Below are 21,655 nucleotides of genomic sequence, written 5' to 3' on the forward strand. Positions count from 1 at the left end.
AAACAGTGTCAAAATTTTTATATTCATTAAATGCTGTGGACAGTCAGGAAAAAGAACTGAAATCTTCTGGGGAAGTAGATCTTAGTATGACCTTAATACATTGTAAAGTCTGAGTAGATAAAAGAAAAGGGGGAATGTGAAATAACATGAGCAAATTTGCAAAGATGGGAAAGCACCTTTTTTGGTAAGTAGATCTACTTTCAACACTATGACCCAGCCTAGGTAAGCCACTGATCTTTTCTGGGACCCTTTTAGGGGAATATTGGGCAGAACTGGATCTCCTCCATTTCCCTTACTCAGTCACAGTGAAAAAACTTCTTTAAATTCTTGATTTATGTGTTAGAATAAATATACTTAGTTGAGGATCTTTTCTCTGTTATGGAAATTATCCTGACCTCAGTATGTATTAGTGATGAAGAGCAAGGGGTCTACAAACTACTGTCTAGGATCAAATATCAGAGCAGTTTCTTAGAAAATTCACTTCAGCCTCTGGGCATTAATTGTGATGATGATGATCTCTTCTGTTGCCTTCACCATTAGACTAAGAATTATAATTCTAATTGCAAACATCAATTTTAGTTACTAAGGTTTTGAAACCAGTGGCATAAGAATAATAACTGCTATTTATAGAACCAAGTTATATATCATTTTTTCCCCCATACTGGGGATCATGAGCCATATATCTTGCATTGCCTCTATTCCTCACAACAACCCTAACATTGGTATTATCCCAATTTTATAGATGAGAAAACCAAGGTATAAGGATTTGCTGTCATTGAAATATTGTTGAAAACTTAAATGTATATCTTCTATGAGTAGTCATTAAAAAATCCCTATTTAGATTATGAATGTCTTTGGAATTTTCTTTTTTTTATTTTTTGAGTTATAGATGGACACAATACCTTTATTTTATTTATATATTTTTATGTGGTTCTGAGGATCGAACCCAGTGCCTCACATGTACACCTGCTCCACCACTGAGCTATAACCCCAGCCCTGGAATTTTCTTTAACTTCGTATGACCTTTATCTGTTGTGCATAACTGGTCACCGAGTCCTGTCAATTCTTTTTTTTCTAAGAAGTCCTTCAATTGTATCTCTTATTCTTTATTCCCATGGCCAGTTCCCTTACTCCATGCAAGATCACCACACCTTCCAAACTTGCCATCTTCCCTTCTGGACAAATCATAGGACCTCCCTAACATACCTAAGATATAGAGAGCATCAGCATCCAGTCAAAACCAAAAAAAAAATCCATGGTGCCAGCAAAGGACATGGCACAATAAATGAAACAGACACCCCCAACTTGCCCTAGACACCAGGCAAGAGGAACATGGTCACATGGACACTGTCTTTCCCTAGCTCTCATGTTAGGACCTAAACCTAACATGTTACTGTAGTATCTTCTAGGTAAGCCATACTCACTGCAGTTGACAACCTAGTGAATTCCTAAATTGTGGAGAATATTGAGTACTTTGTTACAAATGTCAATTTGTACAAAAATTTGCCAGATTTTTTAAAATAAAATAGAACAGATTCAAATTTATTGCAATAATAATATCTCTGTCTCATTTGCATTGCCATATGTTTTGTGAGTGCAAGAGAAAAGGATTAAATTGTAGCAAATATGCCATCAATTCATAAAATCCCCGCACTTCGATTCTTATGTGTCAGGCTTTTGTCAATCATGTCATATATGAGAATGTTGTCCACCATGGGCTGACAGGAAAATGTGGAGGATTGTTCTTCCAAACATTAATTTCCATGATTGCTGCACTTGACTACTTACTCTAAGAAGTATCTCAGCTAATTCTTCCTCCTTGTTAGCTGTTAAAAAAAAAAAAACAGGACTTCAAGCATCTATACCATATTCCTTCCAAGATGCTATATCAGAATAATTTGTAGCTAAGACAAACAAGAATAATTTGCTGTTTTGAGGCTATATATAAGAGGGTCTCAAGTCTGTTTTTATTCTTGTAAGTCATATTACTCTTTTTTTGTGGTTCCAGATATTTTTGGAGAACTTGGAACATGAAGATTCTTTTGTATATCTGTCTGCAATTCAGGGTAAGTTGGTCCTGGTTAAAGGACTTTGAGTCTGTGAACCAAAGATTATATCATGTTTGCACAAAATCTCTACAAGATACTATTCGTCATTTTGTCCATCTTCCTGCCTCCTAGCTCAGACATCCTAACAATAATATTGTCGAAGGGTTCCTAAAGTGTCCTTTTAGAGTTTCAATGTCTCATAATTAGGAACTTCTTATTTACTTGTAATGCTCTATATTAAGACCCATTTCTTCTAATTCAAAGAGGTAAAGATGGGCTCACATGACTTAACCTTTTATGTTATTGACAATGACAATTGTCAGTATATACTTTGTTCTCTAAGCTAAAAGAATCTCAGGGTGTCTATGTATGTGTGTTGTTTTGTTTTGATTTTGTGTTGGGTGTTAAACCAGGGTCTTCCACATGCTAAATGCCTCTGTAACTGAGCTATGTATGGTCCCAACCCCAATCTCAGGGTGTTTAAAATTTCTTCATCAAAGTTTTTCAATCATTTTATATCTCTTTTGGAATTCTTCATTGTTCTCTGTATCTCCATTAATTTGTGGATTCTATATCTAGAGAAGGTAGTATAGAGAATTAGTTGCTCTTCCCTGAAGGTGAGACACAGAAGACATGGCGAGCAGGTTAGAATTAACTCAGTTTCTCTTTGTACTGTCAGTGTGGTATAGCTGTCAAGACCAGGGAGACTTCCTGAGTACACATCCTCATTCCCCTGCTTTTTGTCTGTTTGGATTTGGCAAATGATTTAATCCCTCTGGTCTTCAAGTTTTTATCTGCTAAAAGGGGAATTTAGTATGGGAATGGAAAATGGTAGTTACCTTGGAAAATAGTCTGGCAGTTCCTTTAAAGTACAAACATAGACTTAATCAACAATTCTACTCCAAGATATATACCCAAGAGAAATGAACACACATGTCTCCATAAAAACTTGTATGTGAATGTTCATAGCAGCATTGTTAGCAGTCACCAAAGGTAGAAGCAACTCAGGTATTCATCAGTTGATAAGAACAAGCGAAATGTGGTATATACATAACAAGGGAATTTTTTTTTTTTTTTTGCTATTAAAGTAATTAAGTACTAATATCTGATACAACATGGATGAACTTCAAAAACATTATGTTAAATGAAAGGAAGCTGGTCACAAAGTACTGCATATTGTATTAATCCATTTATATGAAATACCCAGAATAGGCAATTTACAGAGATGGTAAGTAGATAAGTGGTCACTAAGGGCTGGAAGGAAGGGGAATGTGGTTGGGGATGATAGCTGAAGGGTATGGGGTTTGTTTTGGGGTGATGGAAACATTCTAAAATTGTTTGTGATGATGGTTGTACAATTCTCTAAGTATGCAAGGGACCCATTGAGTTTTATTGTTTTTTAAAAAACTATTTATTTTTTAGTTGTAGGTGGACACAATACCTTTATTTATTTTTTTTGTGTGTGTGGTGCTGGGGATCGAACCCAGTGCCTCACGCATGCTAGGCTAGTGCTCTACCTCAGAGCCACAACCCCAGCCCACCCATTGAGTTTTGTGAATACTTTATATGGGTGAATTGTTTGGTATGTGAATGATATCTCAATAAAACTGCTACTTATTAAAACAAAATTTAATAAAAAGGGAGAAGGCCAAAACTGTCAGTATCTCAGGAAATATGACAACTAAATGTAGTAGATGCAGTCTTGGAACAGAAAAAGAATTTTAGGGGAAAAAAGATAATCTGAATAAGTTATTGGCTTTATTTGATAATAAAGTATTAATAGTTCATTATTTGCAACAACTATACCACACTAATGTAAGATATTAATAATAGGGCCATAGTAGCACATGCCTGTAATCCATTATTTGAGAAGGTGAGGAAAGCATATTGTTTGAGTCCAGCCTGGGCAATATAGTGAGAACCCATCTCATTAAAAAAATAATAATAATAGGTAATACTGTGTAGGAAGTATATGGGAACTCTCTACTATTTTCTCAATAATTCTGTAATCTGCAACTATCCTTTCATTATAGGTTTGTTTATGAAAGAGGAGCTTGCCAGATGCAGTCATGCATGCATGGAATTACAGTGACTTGGGAGGCTGAGGCAGGAGGACTGCAAGTTCAAGGCCAGCCTGAGCAATTTAGCAAGTTCCTAAGCAACTTAGCAGGATCCTGTCTCCAAATAAAAAATAAAACTGGCTAGGGATATAGCCCAGTGATAAAGTGCCCTTAGGTTTAAATCCTAGTACCCCCCAAAAGAGGGAAGTGCTTATATTAGTTTAAATGAATTAATGCTTTGAGAGTGCTTAACACATAGTGTTCAAAGTATGTTAGTTATTAATATTTTAATGTTGTTATTGTAGTTGTTTTCACTATTATTTATTTTGTTGCTTGAGCTTGGGAATTTTAAAAAATTCAACAAACATATATTGTGCCCCCTCTATATAAAACACTTTAGATTAACTGTTGAGTTGGGGTGACTAGCTTGAAAGGTAAAAAGAATTCTTCAAAGGAGACAAAATGACCACCCAAAGAGAAAAAGGACAGCTAGATGATGGCAGATGTCAAAAGAGTAGAGGATTTCAAGAAAGAAAGTAATTAACCTGCAGCTGAAAGGTCAGAGAGCCCTGGGGCTCTGTAGTGCTCAGGAGGACACAGAAGGCTCCATGACAAGGAATGGTACTTGTGGAAATCAGATAAATCAATGAAGCAAGAACTTAAAATGCCTCTAATAAGTCTCAGAAAACAAGTCATCCTGAACTTTCTCCAAGAAACTATAATACTGTCAAGGAGATGTTTTTTCTTTCTTTCTTTCTTTCTTTCTTTCTTTCTTTTTTTTTTTTTAATGACTGGGTTTTCGGAAAGTGGTAGCATTTCATTCTAAAGCGGCAACATTGCTGCTTGGAATAAACTTCTTAGTTGATGAACCAGTTGAGCTCATTAGTCTCTAGAATCTGCTATAAAAATCACACAACTGTTGGTATTGTTTGTATTTAGTTATTTTAATTTCTGTGTTAATCAGTTAGTAGTTAATTTGGTGAGGAAGAACATGGGAGGTGGAGGTGTAATTTCTGTTATCAGCTCAAAATGGACAAGATTGAACTAATGGATGTTTTTGGTGTTTGTAACGTGCACTTAAAGCAGAAGACTTAGGTAAAGTTCCCATTAAGAAAGGAAAGAACTGAATCTTCCCACCTGTGTTGCCAATGTAGTTTGCCCAAGCCTAAACCACTCCAACAACAAAGCTTTTCAGAACTCCAGCCTCACAAGTTCCACAGGAGAGGGTTTGCCTAGTTGTCCTTTGAATGGCATGTAGTTTTGGGGACTGTGTGTATATGTATGTTAAGTTTTCCTTTTCTAGGCTGCCTAAATAGCTCTGTGTGAGAGTTACAGTGTACTTATTACTTAATTTATTGATAGTTTGGATTTCTTTTATAATTTCTTATCAAGTCTATCTGCAATCTAGGGAAAGAGCAGAGAGGCATTTAATTATGCCTGATTTAAGAATCTGAGAACTGGGCTGGGATTGTGGCTCAGAGGTAGAGTGCTTGCCTAGCATGTGTGAGGTCCTGGGTTCAATCCTCAGCACCACATAAAATAAAACAAAGAAATTGTGTCTGCCTACAACTAAAAAGTAAAATTAAAAAAATCTGAGAACTAAATTCCAATTTGAGTTTTATGAATGACTGTCTGCAACTCTGTTTATTCTTACTAAGAAGGTTCTGGTTGAGGTAGTTGTCTGGCAACTTTTCCCAGTTGCTTAAAATCAGCTTATTCAGGTAGAGAGTATGGACAAAGTTGCCAAGTCCTAGCTACCATCTGAAGTGAGAGATAGACCTCTGTTACATACCTAACAGTAGGTATTTGGGACATTTTTCACATGAAAGTTTTGAAATAATTGTTCAGTAATGAATGTGATCAATAAAGTGGGCACTGAACCCAGGAGTGTTTTAACTTGATCTTAAACACATTGGTCTTCCCCCTTTCCATTCCAGGTATACTTTCTTCATTGTTTCTGTCACCTTATTATTATACAAATAATACATTTTCATTATCTTAAATTTAAATGATAAGGAAGTATATAGGGTGAGAAACAGAAATCTTTTTCTTTCCTAAAATAGGAGGTAAAATATGTCCTTGAGAGTCCAGTCCCATGATGTATTATTGTAGGTGTAAGATCAGGTGAGGCGGGCAGCAACCAAAGGAGGCAGATTTTAAAAGGCCGCCAAACAGGGCTTTATTTGAGATATCACTCCCAGGTGGAACTCGATCAGACCAACAGAGTGGACAGGAGGGTCTAAGGAGAAACCGCCTGGGAGCTCGACTGGACTGGGATTTTATGGGGCTCATGGCAGGAAGAAATAGGGCTTGGAACAGGAAAGGAGATTTTTAGGTCCCTTGTCCTGCTGGAGTTGGTCTGGAGAGCTGGCTGAACTCCAGGACTGGCCAGGGGATGTCAGGAGATCCTGCTGATTGATAGGCGTTTCCACCAGCACCTGATTGATGTTCCTTTCCTATGCAGGCTGGTTTGTTCTAAGTCACTGTCACCGACCTAACAGTAGGTATTTGGGGCATTTTTCACATGAAAGTTTTGAAATAGTTGTTCAGTAATGAATGTGATCAATAAAGTAGGGACTGAACCCAGGGGTGTTTTACAAACTCTGAGCTACCCCCCAACACTTTTTATTTTGAGACAGAGTCTCACTAAATTGCTTAGGGCCTTGTTAAGTTTCTGAGGCTGGCCTCCGACCTTCAATCTTCTTACCTTAGCCTCCCAAATTGCTGAGATTATAGGCATGTGCCACTGTGCCCAGCTGCGATATTCTTTAATAAGGTATAGTAGCTAGTTTATTTATCACACTGTGACTCTGCTTATGTATCCTCTTAGTCACATTCAATAAAAGAACATTTTGAAAGCAATAGATTCAAGTGATTTCAGGGATCCAAGTGATCCCTCTCAGGGATCTTTGATTTTGTTGTTGCTATTGTTTTGGTGGAGAGGGGTAGCTGGGGATTGAACCCAAGGCCTCAAACATACTAAGCAGGGACTGTAACACTTAGCTATATCCCCAGCCTAAGGGATCTTTGAATAAAACTGCCAAGCTCATTAAAAACAAAAACCAGAAAACCACCTATGCCTAAGCCAAGCATGGGAGGTGAAAGTGTGTGTAGATTGAAGGGAATCTAGACATCTCGACATGCCCAGGCAAATCACTCTTCCACACTCTTCCTTTCAGAAAGGCGTTTTCATTTCTGTCAAAAGAACCACCGGGAAGGAAGGCAAAAGGCCCCAAAGGGTGACTATAGTTACACAGATGACATTATTTTTACAGAGTTTCAAACTGAACAGAATTACAAGTCTTAACTAGTTAGAAACTAAACTCTATCTCATTCTCATATTTCTACCTCAAAGTAAATTGAGAAATCATTAACTGAAAATAATTTTATCCCTGAAGGGTCATCTAATTGGATCTGGCATGGAAATTTGGAATGTAGTCCTATCTACATTTATGCCTTTGAAATGGAAAGATTTCTTTTGTCTTTACCTAGTTTCTGTAGCACCTAATAAATAACTGAGCATTTATTGATTTATCTATATAAAGATAACATTTATAGTATGTTATCTTTTATATATGCTACCTCAGTCAATTCATGAAGTTGTTCTGGGAAGAAACATTATCCTCATTTTTAAACTTCTTATTTGAGATATAATTTGCATACCTAAAATTTGCCAGATTAAAATATGCAAGTCAGTGGCTTTTAGTGTATTTAAAGGGTTGTGCAACCATCACCACTATCTAATTTTGGAACATTTTCATCATCCCATACCCATTATCAGTCACCTCCCATTCCTCATTCTACCAGCCTCCAGCAACCACTGATTTACTTTTTTTTTTTTTTTTTTTTTTGGTGAGATAGCAGGTGCCTAGGGAACAATCCAGGTCCTTGCTTGTGTTTTACCATTGAGCTACACCCGAGCCCCTGGTCTACTTTTTGACTGTGGATTTGGCTATTTTGGGCATTCATGTAAATGGATTCATACAATAAAATGGAACCATCAAGTCTGTTTTGCCTGGCTCCTTTCACTTACACAAATGTTTTATAGGTACATCCATGTTATAGCATGGGTCAGTACTTCATTCCTCTTTATGACTAAATCATTTATTATATTGATTACTCAGCTTTTGTTTATTCATCTTCAGTTAATGTACAGTTGGGTTATTTCCCTTTTTGCCTATTATAAATAATGTTGCTATGAACATTCGTGCACAAGTTTTTTTGTACAAACGTGTTTCACTTTCCCTGGGCATTCACCTAGACCTAGAATTGTTAGATCAGATACTAAATCCATGTTTAGTCTTTTGAGGAGTTGCCAAACTATTTTCCAAAGCAGCTGCACCATTTTACTCCTTATCAGAAACCTACGAGAGTTCCAATTTCTCTATATCTTTGGCAACGCTTGTTATTCTTTTTTTCCCCCCATTACTAGGGATTGAACTCGGTGATCTATGTCCCAAGCTTTTATTTGTTTATTCATTTAATTTTTGAAGCAGGGTCTTGCTAGATTGCTGAGGCTGGTCTTGAATTGGCCTTGAACCTCAGCTTCCCATGTGGCTGGGATTATAGATGTGCCCCACTGCGCCCTCTACATTATAGTCTGTCTTTTATTTTAACTGTTCTGGGGAGTATGAAGTGATATCTCATTGTGATTTTGATTTGCATTTCTTTAATGGCTAATGATGCTGAGCATTTTTTATGAGTTAATTGTCTATTTGTCTATCTTCTTTAGAGAAACATCTATTCAGAATTTTTGCCCATTTTTATTTTACTTTTTTTTTTGAGTTACAACACTTCTTTATATATTCCGGAGACATGTCCTTTATCAAATATGTGAATTGCAAATATTTTCTGCCATCCTGTGGATCATCCTTTCTTTTACTTAGAAGTATCATTTGAAACACAAAGTTTTCACTTTTTTTTTTTTTGGAACAGTAGTTGGGGATTAAACCCAAGGCCTAACACATGGTAAGCAAGGGCTCTATCACTAAGTTACATCCCCAGCCCCTTAAATTTTTTTTTTTTTTTTTGAGACAGGTATTGCTTAGTTAGGCCACTTAGAGTGGCCTCAAATTGGAAACCTTCTGCCTCAGCCTTCCAAGTACCTGAGATTACAGGCATGCACCACAATACCCAACTATATGATGCCTCTTACAGTCTAGGGGATCTATATGATGTTTACTTTTGATGAAATATAATTTATCAATTTTCTCTTTCATTTGTTTATACTTTTAGAGTCATTTCTAAAAAGCTATTACCTAGGGCTGGGGTTGTGGCTCAGTGGTAGAGCACTCGCCTAGCATGTGTGAGGCCCTGGGTTCGATTCTCAGTACCACATATAAGTAAATAAAATAAACATATTGTGTCCACCTACAACTAAAAAATAAATATTAAAAAAAAATAAAAATAAAAAGCTCTTACCCAAACCAAGAACATGAAGATTTATTTCTCTGGGGTTTTTTTTCCAAAAATTTTAAAGGCTTAGCTCTTAAATTTAGGTTTGGGGGTTTTTGTTTGTTTGTTTGTTTGGTACCAGGAATTGAACCCAGGGGCAGTTAACCACTAAGCCACATCCCCAACCCCTCTTTGTTTTTCTTTATTTACATATGACAGCGGAATGCATTACAATTCATATTACACATATAGAGCAAAATTGTTCATATCTCTGGTTGCATACAAAGTATATTCATATCTCCAGTCTTTTTTAATGTTTTATTTAGAGACAAGGTCTCATTGAGTTGTGTAGGTCCTCACTAAGTTGGTGAGGCTAGTTTTGAACTCACCATCCTCCTGCCTCAGCCTCCCCAGCTGCTGGGATTACAAATGTGTGCCACTAGGCCCAGTATAACATTTAGGTTTATGATTCATTTTGAGTTAATTTGTACATATGATATGAGATAGTCCCATTTTATAGCTAAAGATTCTGACACTTTGATAGGTTAAGTCCCCTTTTCAAGATCACATAGCAGTTCATTCAAATCTTGTTCTTTCCTCCACATCTTATTTTCTCCCCAGTATTATAGTTTCCTTCTCTAGTACTTTTCAAATAATGGTAGAAATTGATCCTATTATGAGTATGAGTATCAATAATATTTATTAAAATTGAATGATACTTAATCATCTAGAAAGCTTTGATTCTGTCAACAATTCTAAAATATAATAAGAGCAGATATAATTCTTCCCCTCCCCCCACCCCCACTAATCCTAGGGATTGAATCCAGGGGACCTTTATCACTAAACTGTATTCCCAGCACCTTTTTAAATTTGTTTTTTGTTTTGAGGCAGGATCTCACTAAGTTGCTGAGGCTAGTCTTGTACTTGTGCTCCCCCTACCTCAACCTCCTGAGTACATGGGATTATAGGCTTGCTCCACAACCCTTGGCCATAACCCTTCCTTTTAAAATGAAGAATTACAATGTACAGCCAGAGGAATATGAAGTAGTGCTCTATTTGTGTACAATATGTCAAAATGCATTCTACTGCCATATATAATTAATTAGAACAAATTTTTTAAAAAATAAAATGAATAATTAACTTGGCAATAGTCACAGAAGCTGAGAGAGGGTTGGAGCTACAGCTGACCCATTTTGCAGGGATTCCTAGTCTCTTGCACCATATCATATAGTCTAGGGGATCTATATAATGCCTTGTTCCTCATCCTCAAGTCAGAGATTGCATTGCATTTCAAAGTTCAGAAGGCTTGAATTTTATACTATTTCATTTTTGGAATATCTGTTCAGTAGTTTATCACTCAAAGATTGATACATTCAGATTTGTATCAGAATATTTAGCAGTTTAGTACTTTTACCTGTAAGTAAAAGGTTAACTGGCTACTTCATTATTAGTTGTTTTCACTTTCCAAGATTGCCCTAGATAGTCAGGCATGGTGATGCATGCCTATAATCCCAGTGAATCAGGAGACTGAGGCAGAAGGATCCCAAGTTCAAGGACAGCTTTGGCAATTTAGCAAGACCCTATCTCAAAAAATAAAAATAAAAGAAAACCCTGGGGAATGTAGTTCAGTGCTGCTAAGTTAAATTCCCAGTTGAAAGGGGGCTGGGGGGAGATTGCTCCGGATAATTGCCATGTAAGAGAAATGACAATAAGTAATGTAGGACTTTCCATTTAGTGAGTGCCTAGTACTTAAGACAACCCTGAAAGTTAGGAATTATTACTGTCATTTTGTAGATGAGGGAACTGAGACTCAAAGAGGTTAAGAACCTGGCTCAAAGTGACACAGATCTTAAGTGACAGCATTCAGATTTGAATTTAAGTCTCTCTGGCTCTGATGCCTGTGTTCTTGCCAGAGGGAAAGATAATGAATCATAGTGCCCACATTGTTCCTGTTCCCAAGTGGCAGGGCCAAGTTTCCTTAGGGTCTTAGTTTAGGAGAATCAGGCCTGCCTATGAGAAATGGTTTCACTATAAATCAGCCTTTTATATAGCTTAGTTATATAGCTTAGTTATATATTAGTTATATAGCTTAGCTTAATATACTGATCTCATGCCTACTTGATTTTATTTTGTTTTGTTTTGTTTGGCAGTATGTAGAGTGTTAATTTTAAGTAATCTCTGTATGTATTTTTTAAATATTTTTTTTTTAGTTGTAGGTGAACGCAGTACCTTTTATTTTATTTATTTATATCCGTGCTGAGGATTGAACCCAGTGCCTCACACGGGTTAGACACGTGCTCTACCACTGAGTTACACCCCCCCGCCCCCTGTATGTATTTTTGAAACTCATCTTCCTGCTTCACACTGCCTTCCGTTCTTCCTACTGATGGTCATTGTTGTTTCAGCACTGAGGGTATCAGCACTGTTTTGGGAGTATCAGGAAAGACTTCAGAAATCAATTCTGGGATTTATGCAGTTTACTAAGTTAGTCTGTTTTGTGATGCTGTAACACAATTCCTGAGCTGGGAAATCTATAAGGGATATAGACTTACTTCTTACTCTTTTGGAGCCTGGGAAGTCCAAGGTCTAGATGCCACATATAGCCAGTGCCTTCTTTCTGCATCATCCCGTGGCAGAAGATGGAAGGTGGACAGTGTAGGAGGGAGAGTGGGAAGGAAACAGAGTCAGAGAGATGGGGATGTGGGGAGGCAGGGGCTGAAATCAACCTTTCCCAGAAGCCACTCCATGAAATGGATGAATTGCATTGATCCACTTATGAGGGCAGGGTCTTCATGGCCTCTTAAAAGTCCCTCTTCTCTGTTGCACAAGGATTTAGTTTCTAACACATGAACTTTGGGGGACACATTCAAACCATAACACTGAGATCATGGGGTAGGCAAACATGCAGTTTTTTTTATAGAACTTTTGAGATTTGTTATATTTCTGATGCCAATAAATGATATTTTTAAAAACTTACTTTAAAAAAATACAAATTATGAGGCTGGAAAAATTGGAACCTTCATACATTGCTGGTAGAAATGTAAAATGGTACAGTTGCTTTGGAAGAGAGTCTGGCAGTTCTCAAAAGGGTAAACTTAGTTATCATATAACCCATCAATTCTACTTATACTCCATTTGAAGAGAAATGAAAACATATGTCCACAAAAGCTTATATATCAGCATTATTCATAATAGCCCCCAAGTGGAATCAACCAAATATCTATTGCCTGATGAATGGAAAAATAAAATCTGGTACATTTACACAGTGGAATATTATTTGGTGAAAAAAAGGAATGAGGTGCTACTGATTCAGACTACAACGTAGATGGAAGGGTAAGTGAAAGAAGCCATATACAAAAGGCTACAAATTGTCTGATTCCATTTATATGAAATGGAATTTGCCAGAACAGGCAAATATATAGATATGAAAAAAACAGAGTAATGGTTTCTAGAGAATGGGATGATGGGAGTCAGGCATGGATATAATGGATATGAAGTTTCCTTTTGAAGAGATGAACTTATTTTGGAATTGGATAATGGTGATCATTTCACAGCCTTATAAATAGACTCACAGTAACTGAATTTTACACTTAAAAAAATAAACTTTGAAAGTTGAGAACAGTTTGTGATGGTGCTCTTGGGAGCAAGAAAGATGGATGGGCAGGATTTCAACCTGTGAAACTGAAGGGAAAACAAAGACACGAAGAAATTCAGGAATGGGGCAAGTGTAAAGGGAGGCAAACAGTTCAGGTTGCCAGTGGAGCAAAGCAGGCATGAAGGTGAGGGACATGGAAGTTTCTGGAATGCCAGGAGAAGGCATCTGGGCTTTTCAGTGAAGACTGCAGGGAATCTTTGTAGTTGCCAGTCTGCCAGAAATGGCTTGGCACTGGGCTTTATGGATTTTAGAGTATTGTGCTCATCGATGGTTCTTACTTATTTGCTTTTATTTTCAGTCATGATTTATTAAGTAATACACCTATATATCAGGTGTAACTTAGGTTATTTCATTTACTCTTCCCCAAAGCCCTGCAAGCATCAATATCTTTTTTCTCCACATTTTTTCAGACAAAGAAACCAAGGTACAGATGTTACTTAGTCATCCAGTAAGTGATGGAGCTTGGATTCAACTCCCAAACCAAAGCCCTTGCAGTTCTCTTTTCACTTTGTTCCATTTTCTCACCTTTCTCAAACCACAGTGGCTTCTGCTCTTATAGACAGGAAAATTAAGCCATGGAACCAGCAGTTCTTGACATTTTCAGCTAAGCAATTATATGCTCCTTAATTTCATGGTTTCCAGGGCTCATTTAAAATCCTTCACCTCATGTAGCTAGCTGTCACAAAGGCAGGATCCTCTACCAAGAAGGCAATTGTGAGATACCTTGGGGTAAAAAGTCAGTTTCTTAAATGTCTACTTTACAAGCTATTAAGGAGTCAGTAAGTATCTTCCCTGTAGAACAGCTATTTAAATTTTGCCCTGGAGCCACCCTTTCTTTAGTAAAGTTAGAATTTGAAGACAAATTAAGGAGGATGGAATAGTGAGAGCACACATAAGTAAAATTGAATTATCTTTAAGCACAGCATCCTGTACTCTCTGAAGGAACCCTTACAATTCACTGGAGCTCAGTTCAGGTAACAGCTAGAGTAGTTCCCTGCTCTTGTCTTTCTTTCCCACACTAAAAAACAAGTAACTTACATTACCCTTCATTCCAAATACAAATTAAAATTCATAATCTTCCCAGATGTGATTAAGATGATCCTTGAAGTTGCTCACATACTTAATAAGCCCAATTATATTTTTTATTAACCCTGACATAGCTCCTTTTGTTGCTGAATCATAAGTTTAACATTTTTAACTTGAAGCATCAATTTCCCCCCTCTCTGATCATGTCAGATCTTGGGCAGTTGTGAAAAAATACAGTTGAATGATGCCTGTTCAGTTTGGCACCTCATTTTTTTACTCTCCATTAGACTTTGTTACATGGTTTTGTTTTGTGACCTTGTGGTATCTCTGCTGTCCCTGAAGAGGCAGGCTGGGAATGAATTGAGCCTCAGGGCTCACAGACATGGAGCTACCAAAGACCTAATTAAATCATCTCTTTATCCACCTGCCAGGACAGGATTATTAAGGTTCTTTCTTAGGAGAAGCCTTATTTATTTGGTTAGTTTGGTGGTGCTGGGGATTAAGCCCCAGGCCTGGAGCATATTAGACAAGTATGTACCACTGAGCTACATCTTTAGCCCCAAGAAGGCTTTTTTAGATGTTTGTTTGTATTTTGTGTCCAACTTTTGTTTTCCCTTATTGATAACTTGACTGTAGATAGGAATGAAAAAATAAATCTATCACTCTTTCCCAATTGATTCAAATGTATGAATTGCCAAGATCATTGTAATGTCATGTGTAGCTAATAAAAAAAAAAAGTAAAGAAAGAAATCTATTACCCTTTCCTGTGTCCTTTTAAGGCTGATGTGGTACTTCAAAAGGCTTATTTTACCACAGAAGGGTAAAATAAGTCTCCATAAAACCCAGAGAAGAGATTTTAAGACTCCTCTTTAGATCCTCTCTGGTGTTATTATAGAACCACGGTTGGAGAAATCATGAAATACTTTTTTTTTTTTTGCCATTTTCCCCTAATAGTTAAAAAAAATCTATTCATTCACTTACAGAAATTTACTGAGTATTATTTTGAGAACACTATTATAGGTACACAGCTGGAAAAAACAGTCATGCCCTGCCCCAAGGAGCTTAAAGTTGGAGGAGGGCAAATATTAATCAAATGATCACATATCTACTTGTGTGATTATTTTATAGGTGCTCTGAAGAAAAGGCACACAGTACTGCAGAGACTGTTTTAGAGACATTCTACCTGACAGGCAGGGAGGAATTGATCCATCAGCTGAGAGCTGGGGGATGATTAGGAATTAACCTGGTAGAGGGAGGGAAGAGTGGCCTGCACTACAGGTATAGCAAAGCAGCAGGTCTGTGGCAGACTAAGAACTGGGAGAACACCTGCCTGTGTTCCAGAACCCTCAGGATCAGGGAAGAAGGGAGGGCTGAGTAGGCTCAGCACACTGTGCAGCCCCATCTAACCAGATGGCTCTGCTTCTCTTTCATTGAGCCCTCTCTGAAAATTTTATGTAAAAACAACATTCTGCTGCTTAAAAAAAAAAAAAAAAGGATTTGAAAATGTCTATCTTAGGACATCTATCTGCCCTAGTGAGGATGTTTTGTACCATATCATCTCTTATCACATACACCCTATATAACCTTCTCACCACTGACACAGAATGCTGTTGTCTTTAAGCCTATTTTCTTGAAAAGCAATGAAATGTCCAAACATATCTGTATAGATCTCTGAACTCAATTGTCCAAAACACAGCCCTTAATTATAAAAAGCATTGTAATTACAGATGAAAATATGGAGTTATTTTAGGACACTGGTATTCAAATAATTTTTTTCTTAGTAATGGAATCCATTTTAAAATGAGATCTAACTGAAGGCATCAAAAACTCAGGTGATTTGTATTCTTCTTTGTGCCTTTTCACTAATGGTTTTTTACATTTTCTAGTATAAACATGTGTTGCTTTTGTAATCAGGAGAAAATGTCTTTAAATTATATGGCTGTTTAGGGAAACTGAATTGTTTTGTGATAACAAGGTTCAGGGACTAGTACAGATTGAAACAGATGGCTCCCTCTGTTGTAGTACCCCCTGGTGACCTTTTCACAACTAGGGATTACTAAAACACAGAGTGACCATGGCTTTTTCACCATAAAATTATATGATGGCAGCATAAACCTTACTGACAAACAGATGTTTTTCCAAGTGGTGCTTTTCTTAATGAAATGGTTGCTTAGAAACCAGACCATAATAATAACTTTTCTATATTTAGTTTGTAAGTAATTCAGTTTGCAAAGTTATTAAGTCAGAGAATACTAATTAGATAGAACTGAACATATCCATTATTTCTCATCTTGCAATTCAGCAGTCAAATGGTTAAATCAGCAGCAACACTTCATCCAGCATGTGTCTGTCCAGATGCTAACCTACCAGGAAAATGACAGCTCCTAGAGAAACCCTGCCCCACTGTTAGCTGCTATTCTGCGGTGGCACAGTGGGTTAGATCTTTCATCAGCATGTGTTAGGAGCTGTTACATGTAACACTTACTAGATTGCTGAGAAGATCAGTTAGGTCAGTGGGTCAAAAATTGTACGTGAAAATAAATTCAATTCAAACTAAGCTCAGTGAGACAGCACTTTAAAGAAAGAGCTCAGGAGTGAAGATACGTGTTTAGAATGACAGAATTTATAAATTAAAAAAATTTGATATGCTAATTATTGCTAACAACAAAGAAAGCAGAACATGAACTATATTTGAGAGGTGAATTAAAACACTTAATAAATTCAAACTATACAAAATCTAGAAGAAAATAGATTTCTGTCTTCCATTTCCAGAAATGGTGAGATAGCTTAGCTGAAAACAGTTTCATACAGCGTAACATTTAAAACACCTTAAAAGTATTAAGAGCTAATAAAAAAGCAGGGAATTACCAAGCCAACATCTTCAGAGAAAACCAGAATGCTAAGAGGTAAGTTTAGCATGAGAACCTGCGTTTACCGTTAAGGCATTTGCTTGAGACTAAGCTATGGGTTCACTATCTAGAAGCCAGATTGCAAAAATGAAGCCCAGACCGAACTTGAAGTGAGAGTCTAATAGAATACCCTCCAACACGATGCTTAAACCTCCCGAAGAAGCACACTGTAGTTGAACTGGAAGTAGATGCACTGCTCATCCCCAGGAACTGATAGTGGCATTGTCTTGGCAGTAAGCAGAAAGGAGGGAATAAGAAAAGAAAATTTATGTCTGAGACATTGTCATCAATGAATGAACCTCCTCTTGTGCAGATTTGCATAATATTGGGGTTCAGAAGATCTCAACCAGGGAATTATAGTTTAAAATGACTATAGGTGCCAGGCAAGGTGGTACACACCTGAAATCCCAGCTACTCTGGAGGCTGAGGCAAGGGGATCACACAAGTCCAAGGCCAACCTTGTCAACTTAGTGAGACCCTGTCTCAAAATAAAAAAAATAAAAAGATCTGGGGATGTAGCTCAGTGGTAAAGCACCTCTGGATTCAATCCTCAGTACCAAAAACAATAAATAAAATAAAATGCCTATAGGTGTCTTGCAAGAAAAAAACATATTATGGGGCTTGGGATGTGGCTCAAGTAGTTGCACGCTCGTCTGGCATACGTGAGGCAATGGGTTCGATCCTCAGCATCACATTAAAAATAAATAAATTAAGATATTTTTAAAAAAAGAAAGAAAAACCACTTTAAAAAAAAGAAGAAAAAAGCATATTACCAATGGAAGAAAGCATCTTCATCCCAGATCTTAAATAATCCCCAATATAATTTTTTAATTTTTAACTTAAATTTTTTAATAATCAAAATATTTTGTTATGGCTTTATGTGTATATGTAACATAAAATTTGCCATTTCAGCCATTTATATAATTCAGTGGCAGTAATTGTACCATTATATTGTACAGTTATCACCACTACTGCTTAAACTTTTTCATCTTTCAAACAGAAACTCTTAACCATTAAACAATAACTCTCCATTTCTTCCTTCTTCCACAATAATTATTTAAGACTAGTAACCAGTATGAAGCCACACAATAATCAAACACAAGAAACAAGGTCCCAGCTGGGCATAGTGACACACCCCTATAATCCCAGCTATCTGGGAGGCTGAGGCTAAGAGGATCAAAAGTTAGAGGTCAGCCCAGGCAATTTAATGAGACCCTATCTCAAAATAAAGAATAAAAGGGGCTGAGGATATAGTTAAGTGGTAGAGTACCTCTGGGTTTAATCCCCAGTACCACAAAAAGACAGAAAGGGAGGAAGGAAGGAAAGGAAACTAGGTCCCAAAAGAGTTTAGATAACAACAAAAAGTGATCTAATAAATATGGGGGAAAAAAGGAAGATATAAAAAGTAAAATTAACTCATTAGGTAAGTTTTTCAGTAGACACAGCTGAAGAGGGAATTAATGAACCAAAAAAATAAAAAAGATGAAATTATTAAGAAGGCAGCGCAGAGAGACAATATTTAGTCTCTGGAGGGAGAAATAAGAAAAGGAAAGATTAAGAAATTTGATCTCCTAAAAATTTTAAACTCATTTATGTCAAAACAACCTAACTTTAATTTAAATGCAAAGCCTAATTAACAAAAAAAATCTGCAACAAAAACAACAAACATGGGCTGGGGATGTGGCTCAAGTGGTAGCGTGCTCGCCTGTCATGCGTGCGGCCCGGGTTCGATCCTCAGCACCACATACAAACAGAGATGTTGTGTCCACCAAAAAAATTAAAAAATAAAAAATAAATATTAAAAAATTCTCTCTCTCTCTCTCTGAAAAAAAAAAAAAAAACATTAATCTATTGAGACTGAAAATAGATTTGTAGTTGCCTAGGGCTAGAGGCCCTGGGTGGAAAAGTAACTAATGGGTGGGAGGTTTCTTTTTGGACCCATGAAAATGTTCCAGAGTTAAATAGTGCTGATGGTTTGAAAAACCATGTGAATGTCTGAAAAACCGTGAATTATATACATTAAAAGGGTGAATTTTATTATATCTCAATAGACCTGTTTGGTTTGGTTTGGTGGGGGGTGGTTACTGGGAATTGAACCCAGGGTTGCTTGACCTTTTAAAGGATAAGCAATTAATGCCTTTATTACTTAAAGGGTTTCTAGAGATTAATAAGAAAAATATCTAGTAGATAAATGGATAAAAACTAATTTGGCATTATGTGTGTAAAACCAGGAGTGCTAGGTGCTGAACTATACCCCCAGCCCTTTCTTTTTACTTTTCTTTCTTTTTTGGTACCAGGGAATGAACCCAGGGGAGCTTAACCACTGAGCCACATCCCCAGCCCTTTTTATTTCTTATTTGAAACAGAGTCTTGCTAAACTGCTTAGGTCCTCACTAAGTTGCTGAGACTGACTTTGAACCTACAATCCTCTTGTCTCAGCCTCTCAAATTTCTGGAATTACAGTCGTATGCCACCATGCCCAGCTTATTTTTCTTACTTTTGAGACAGGGTCTTGCTAAATTGCTGAGGCTAGCCACAAACTTGCTATTCTCCTTCCTTAGCCTCTCTAGTCCCTGGAATTATAGGCATGTGCCACCATGGCTGGCAATTATTTGGCAATTATTGGCAATTTTAAAAAAGAATTTCCAATGCTGACTAAATATAGTGAAATGGGCACACTTGGGCACTCTAGGTAAGAAAATTAATTGGAATATTTTTTGGAATGCAGCTTGGGGCCAGTTATTTCTCTTTGGGGTATCTACCCCAAGGATATAAGTTGGAGGTAGATGCCTATAGTAGTTGAAGAAAACCTATGAAATCTTTCCACATTGAATAATTATGTATATAATCATGGAATGGGCAGGTCTCCCTTGAAGAACATAGGTGCTTTTTGAAATACAGTTCATTTGTCCACCTTCAGGAAGCATCACCCTCATTCTCTACCTTTGTTTTTACTTCTGTGCCAGCATTACACACAGAACATATTATATTAACCCACACTATCTTGTAATTCTTGGCTAATTTGTCTCCTCTCCAGATAGACACTGCTGCATTTTAACACGTAGTAATAGTATCTGGCACATAGAAGTCACCTTGTTACTGTGAGAATGCATGAAAGAATTATTTCTGTTGCCCCTGTTCTAAAGCTGTTTTCTAAACTTGGCTATGTATGCCTTAGCTTCAGATTATTTTATATAGTCTTATATTACTTTTTTCCAAAAATTCCCCCTTTTTTAAAACTGAAATAAAATTTTAAAGAAATCTTTTTTCTACTATTATTATTTCGTATATTCATTATTTGTATTATTACCCCAAGTAATAATATTGCTATTAAAGTTTTAAACGTTATCTTGGATAACTTGGAATTGTCTAGTGTAAAAGCCAATTGAGATAATAAGATTCCCTCATTCTACCAAAAACAACTGTTAAAAATAAAACAAAATTGTCCACAATTAAACAGTATGTGTACATATTTATTCAAAGAATGGTCTGTGAAAGAAAGAACATCAATATATTTGTGTTGATTTTGGATTTCAGGTGATTTTTTAAATTGGTACATTATGATTATACATAATAGTGAGATTCATTGTGACTTCTTGGTGCACATGACATAATTTGATCAGTTTCATTCTCTACTACATATCTTTTTCCTCCCCACTTCCTCTGCTGAACCCCTTCTTCTACTCTACTAATCCCTAGTCTATTTTTATGAGGTCCTTTGTGTGTATGTGTGGTGTTGCTAGGGATTGAACCCAGGAGTGTTCTACCACTGAACTATACCCCAGCACCACCCCCCTTTAATTATTTTTTAATTTTGAGGCAAGATCTTACTGAGTTACTCATGCTGGCCTCAAACTTGTGATCTGCCTCAGCCTCCTGAGTTGCTGAGATTATAATTATATACTACTTTGGTCCCTTTTAAAATTTTTTTTCTAACTTTCCCATATGAAAGATAATATATGACCCTGACTTCCTGAGTTTGGTTTATTTTGCTTAATGTGATGTTCTCCAGTTTCATCCATTTTCCTGCAAATGACATAATTTAATTCTTCTTTATGGCCAAGTAAAACTCTATTGGGTATGTATACCACATTTTCTTTATGCATTTATTTGTTGATAGACACCTATGCTGATATCATGACTATTATGAATTGTACTGCTATAAACATGGTTGTGTATGTTGCTACTATATTGCTATAATAGGCTGATTTATAATTCTTTTGAATAAATACTGAGGAATGATATAGCTGGGTTATATGGCAGTTCCATTCCTAGTGTTTTGAGAAACCTCATATTTATTTCCATAGTGGTTGTGCTAAATTACAGTTCCATCAAAAATGTGTAAGTATTCCCCCCCACACCAGCATTTATCATTTGGACTTTTTTAATTTGTTTTTTTTTAATGTGTTTTTTTTTAGTTATACATGACAGTAGAATCTTTTGATATATTTTTACAAATATTATTATTTGAATTCTTGATGATTGCCATTCTAACTGAAGTGAGATGAAATCTTAATGCAATTTTGTTTTACATTTCCTCAGGTGATTTATTTATTTTGGTAC

At 36.6% G+C, this 21,655-nt stretch overlaps 1 protein-coding gene and 1 non-coding gene across 6 annotated transcripts in view; both read left to right on the plus strand.

Annotated features, from left to right (window-relative positions):
- Tango6 (transport and golgi organization 6 homolog) overlaps nucleotides 1-21,655 on the plus strand; it is a 173,069-nt gene that overhangs the window by 65,750 nt on the left and 85,664 nt on the right. For all 5 annotated transcript variants that reach the window (XM_078032585.1, XM_078032582.1, XM_078032583.1 and 2 more), the window contains one exon: nucleotides 2,009-2,066. In XM_078032585.1, coding sequence (XP_077888711.1) covers nucleotides 2,009-2,066 — 58 coding nt within the window. The remainder of the gene's footprint in view (nucleotides 1-2,008; nucleotides 2,067-21,655) is intronic.
- Nucleotides 14,950-15,077, plus strand: LOC144371138 (small nucleolar RNA SNORA26). The gene has a single exon (XR_013431246.1). It is a non-coding gene; the product is annotated as a small nucleolar RNA SNORA26 (small nucleolar RNA).

Source organism: Ictidomys tridecemlineatus, chromosome 15 (assembly GCF_052094955.1).
Source record: "Ictidomys tridecemlineatus isolate mIctTri1 chromosome 15, mIctTri1.hap1, whole genome shotgun sequence".
NCBI lineage: Eukaryota > Metazoa > Chordata > Mammalia > Rodentia > Sciuridae > Ictidomys > Ictidomys tridecemlineatus.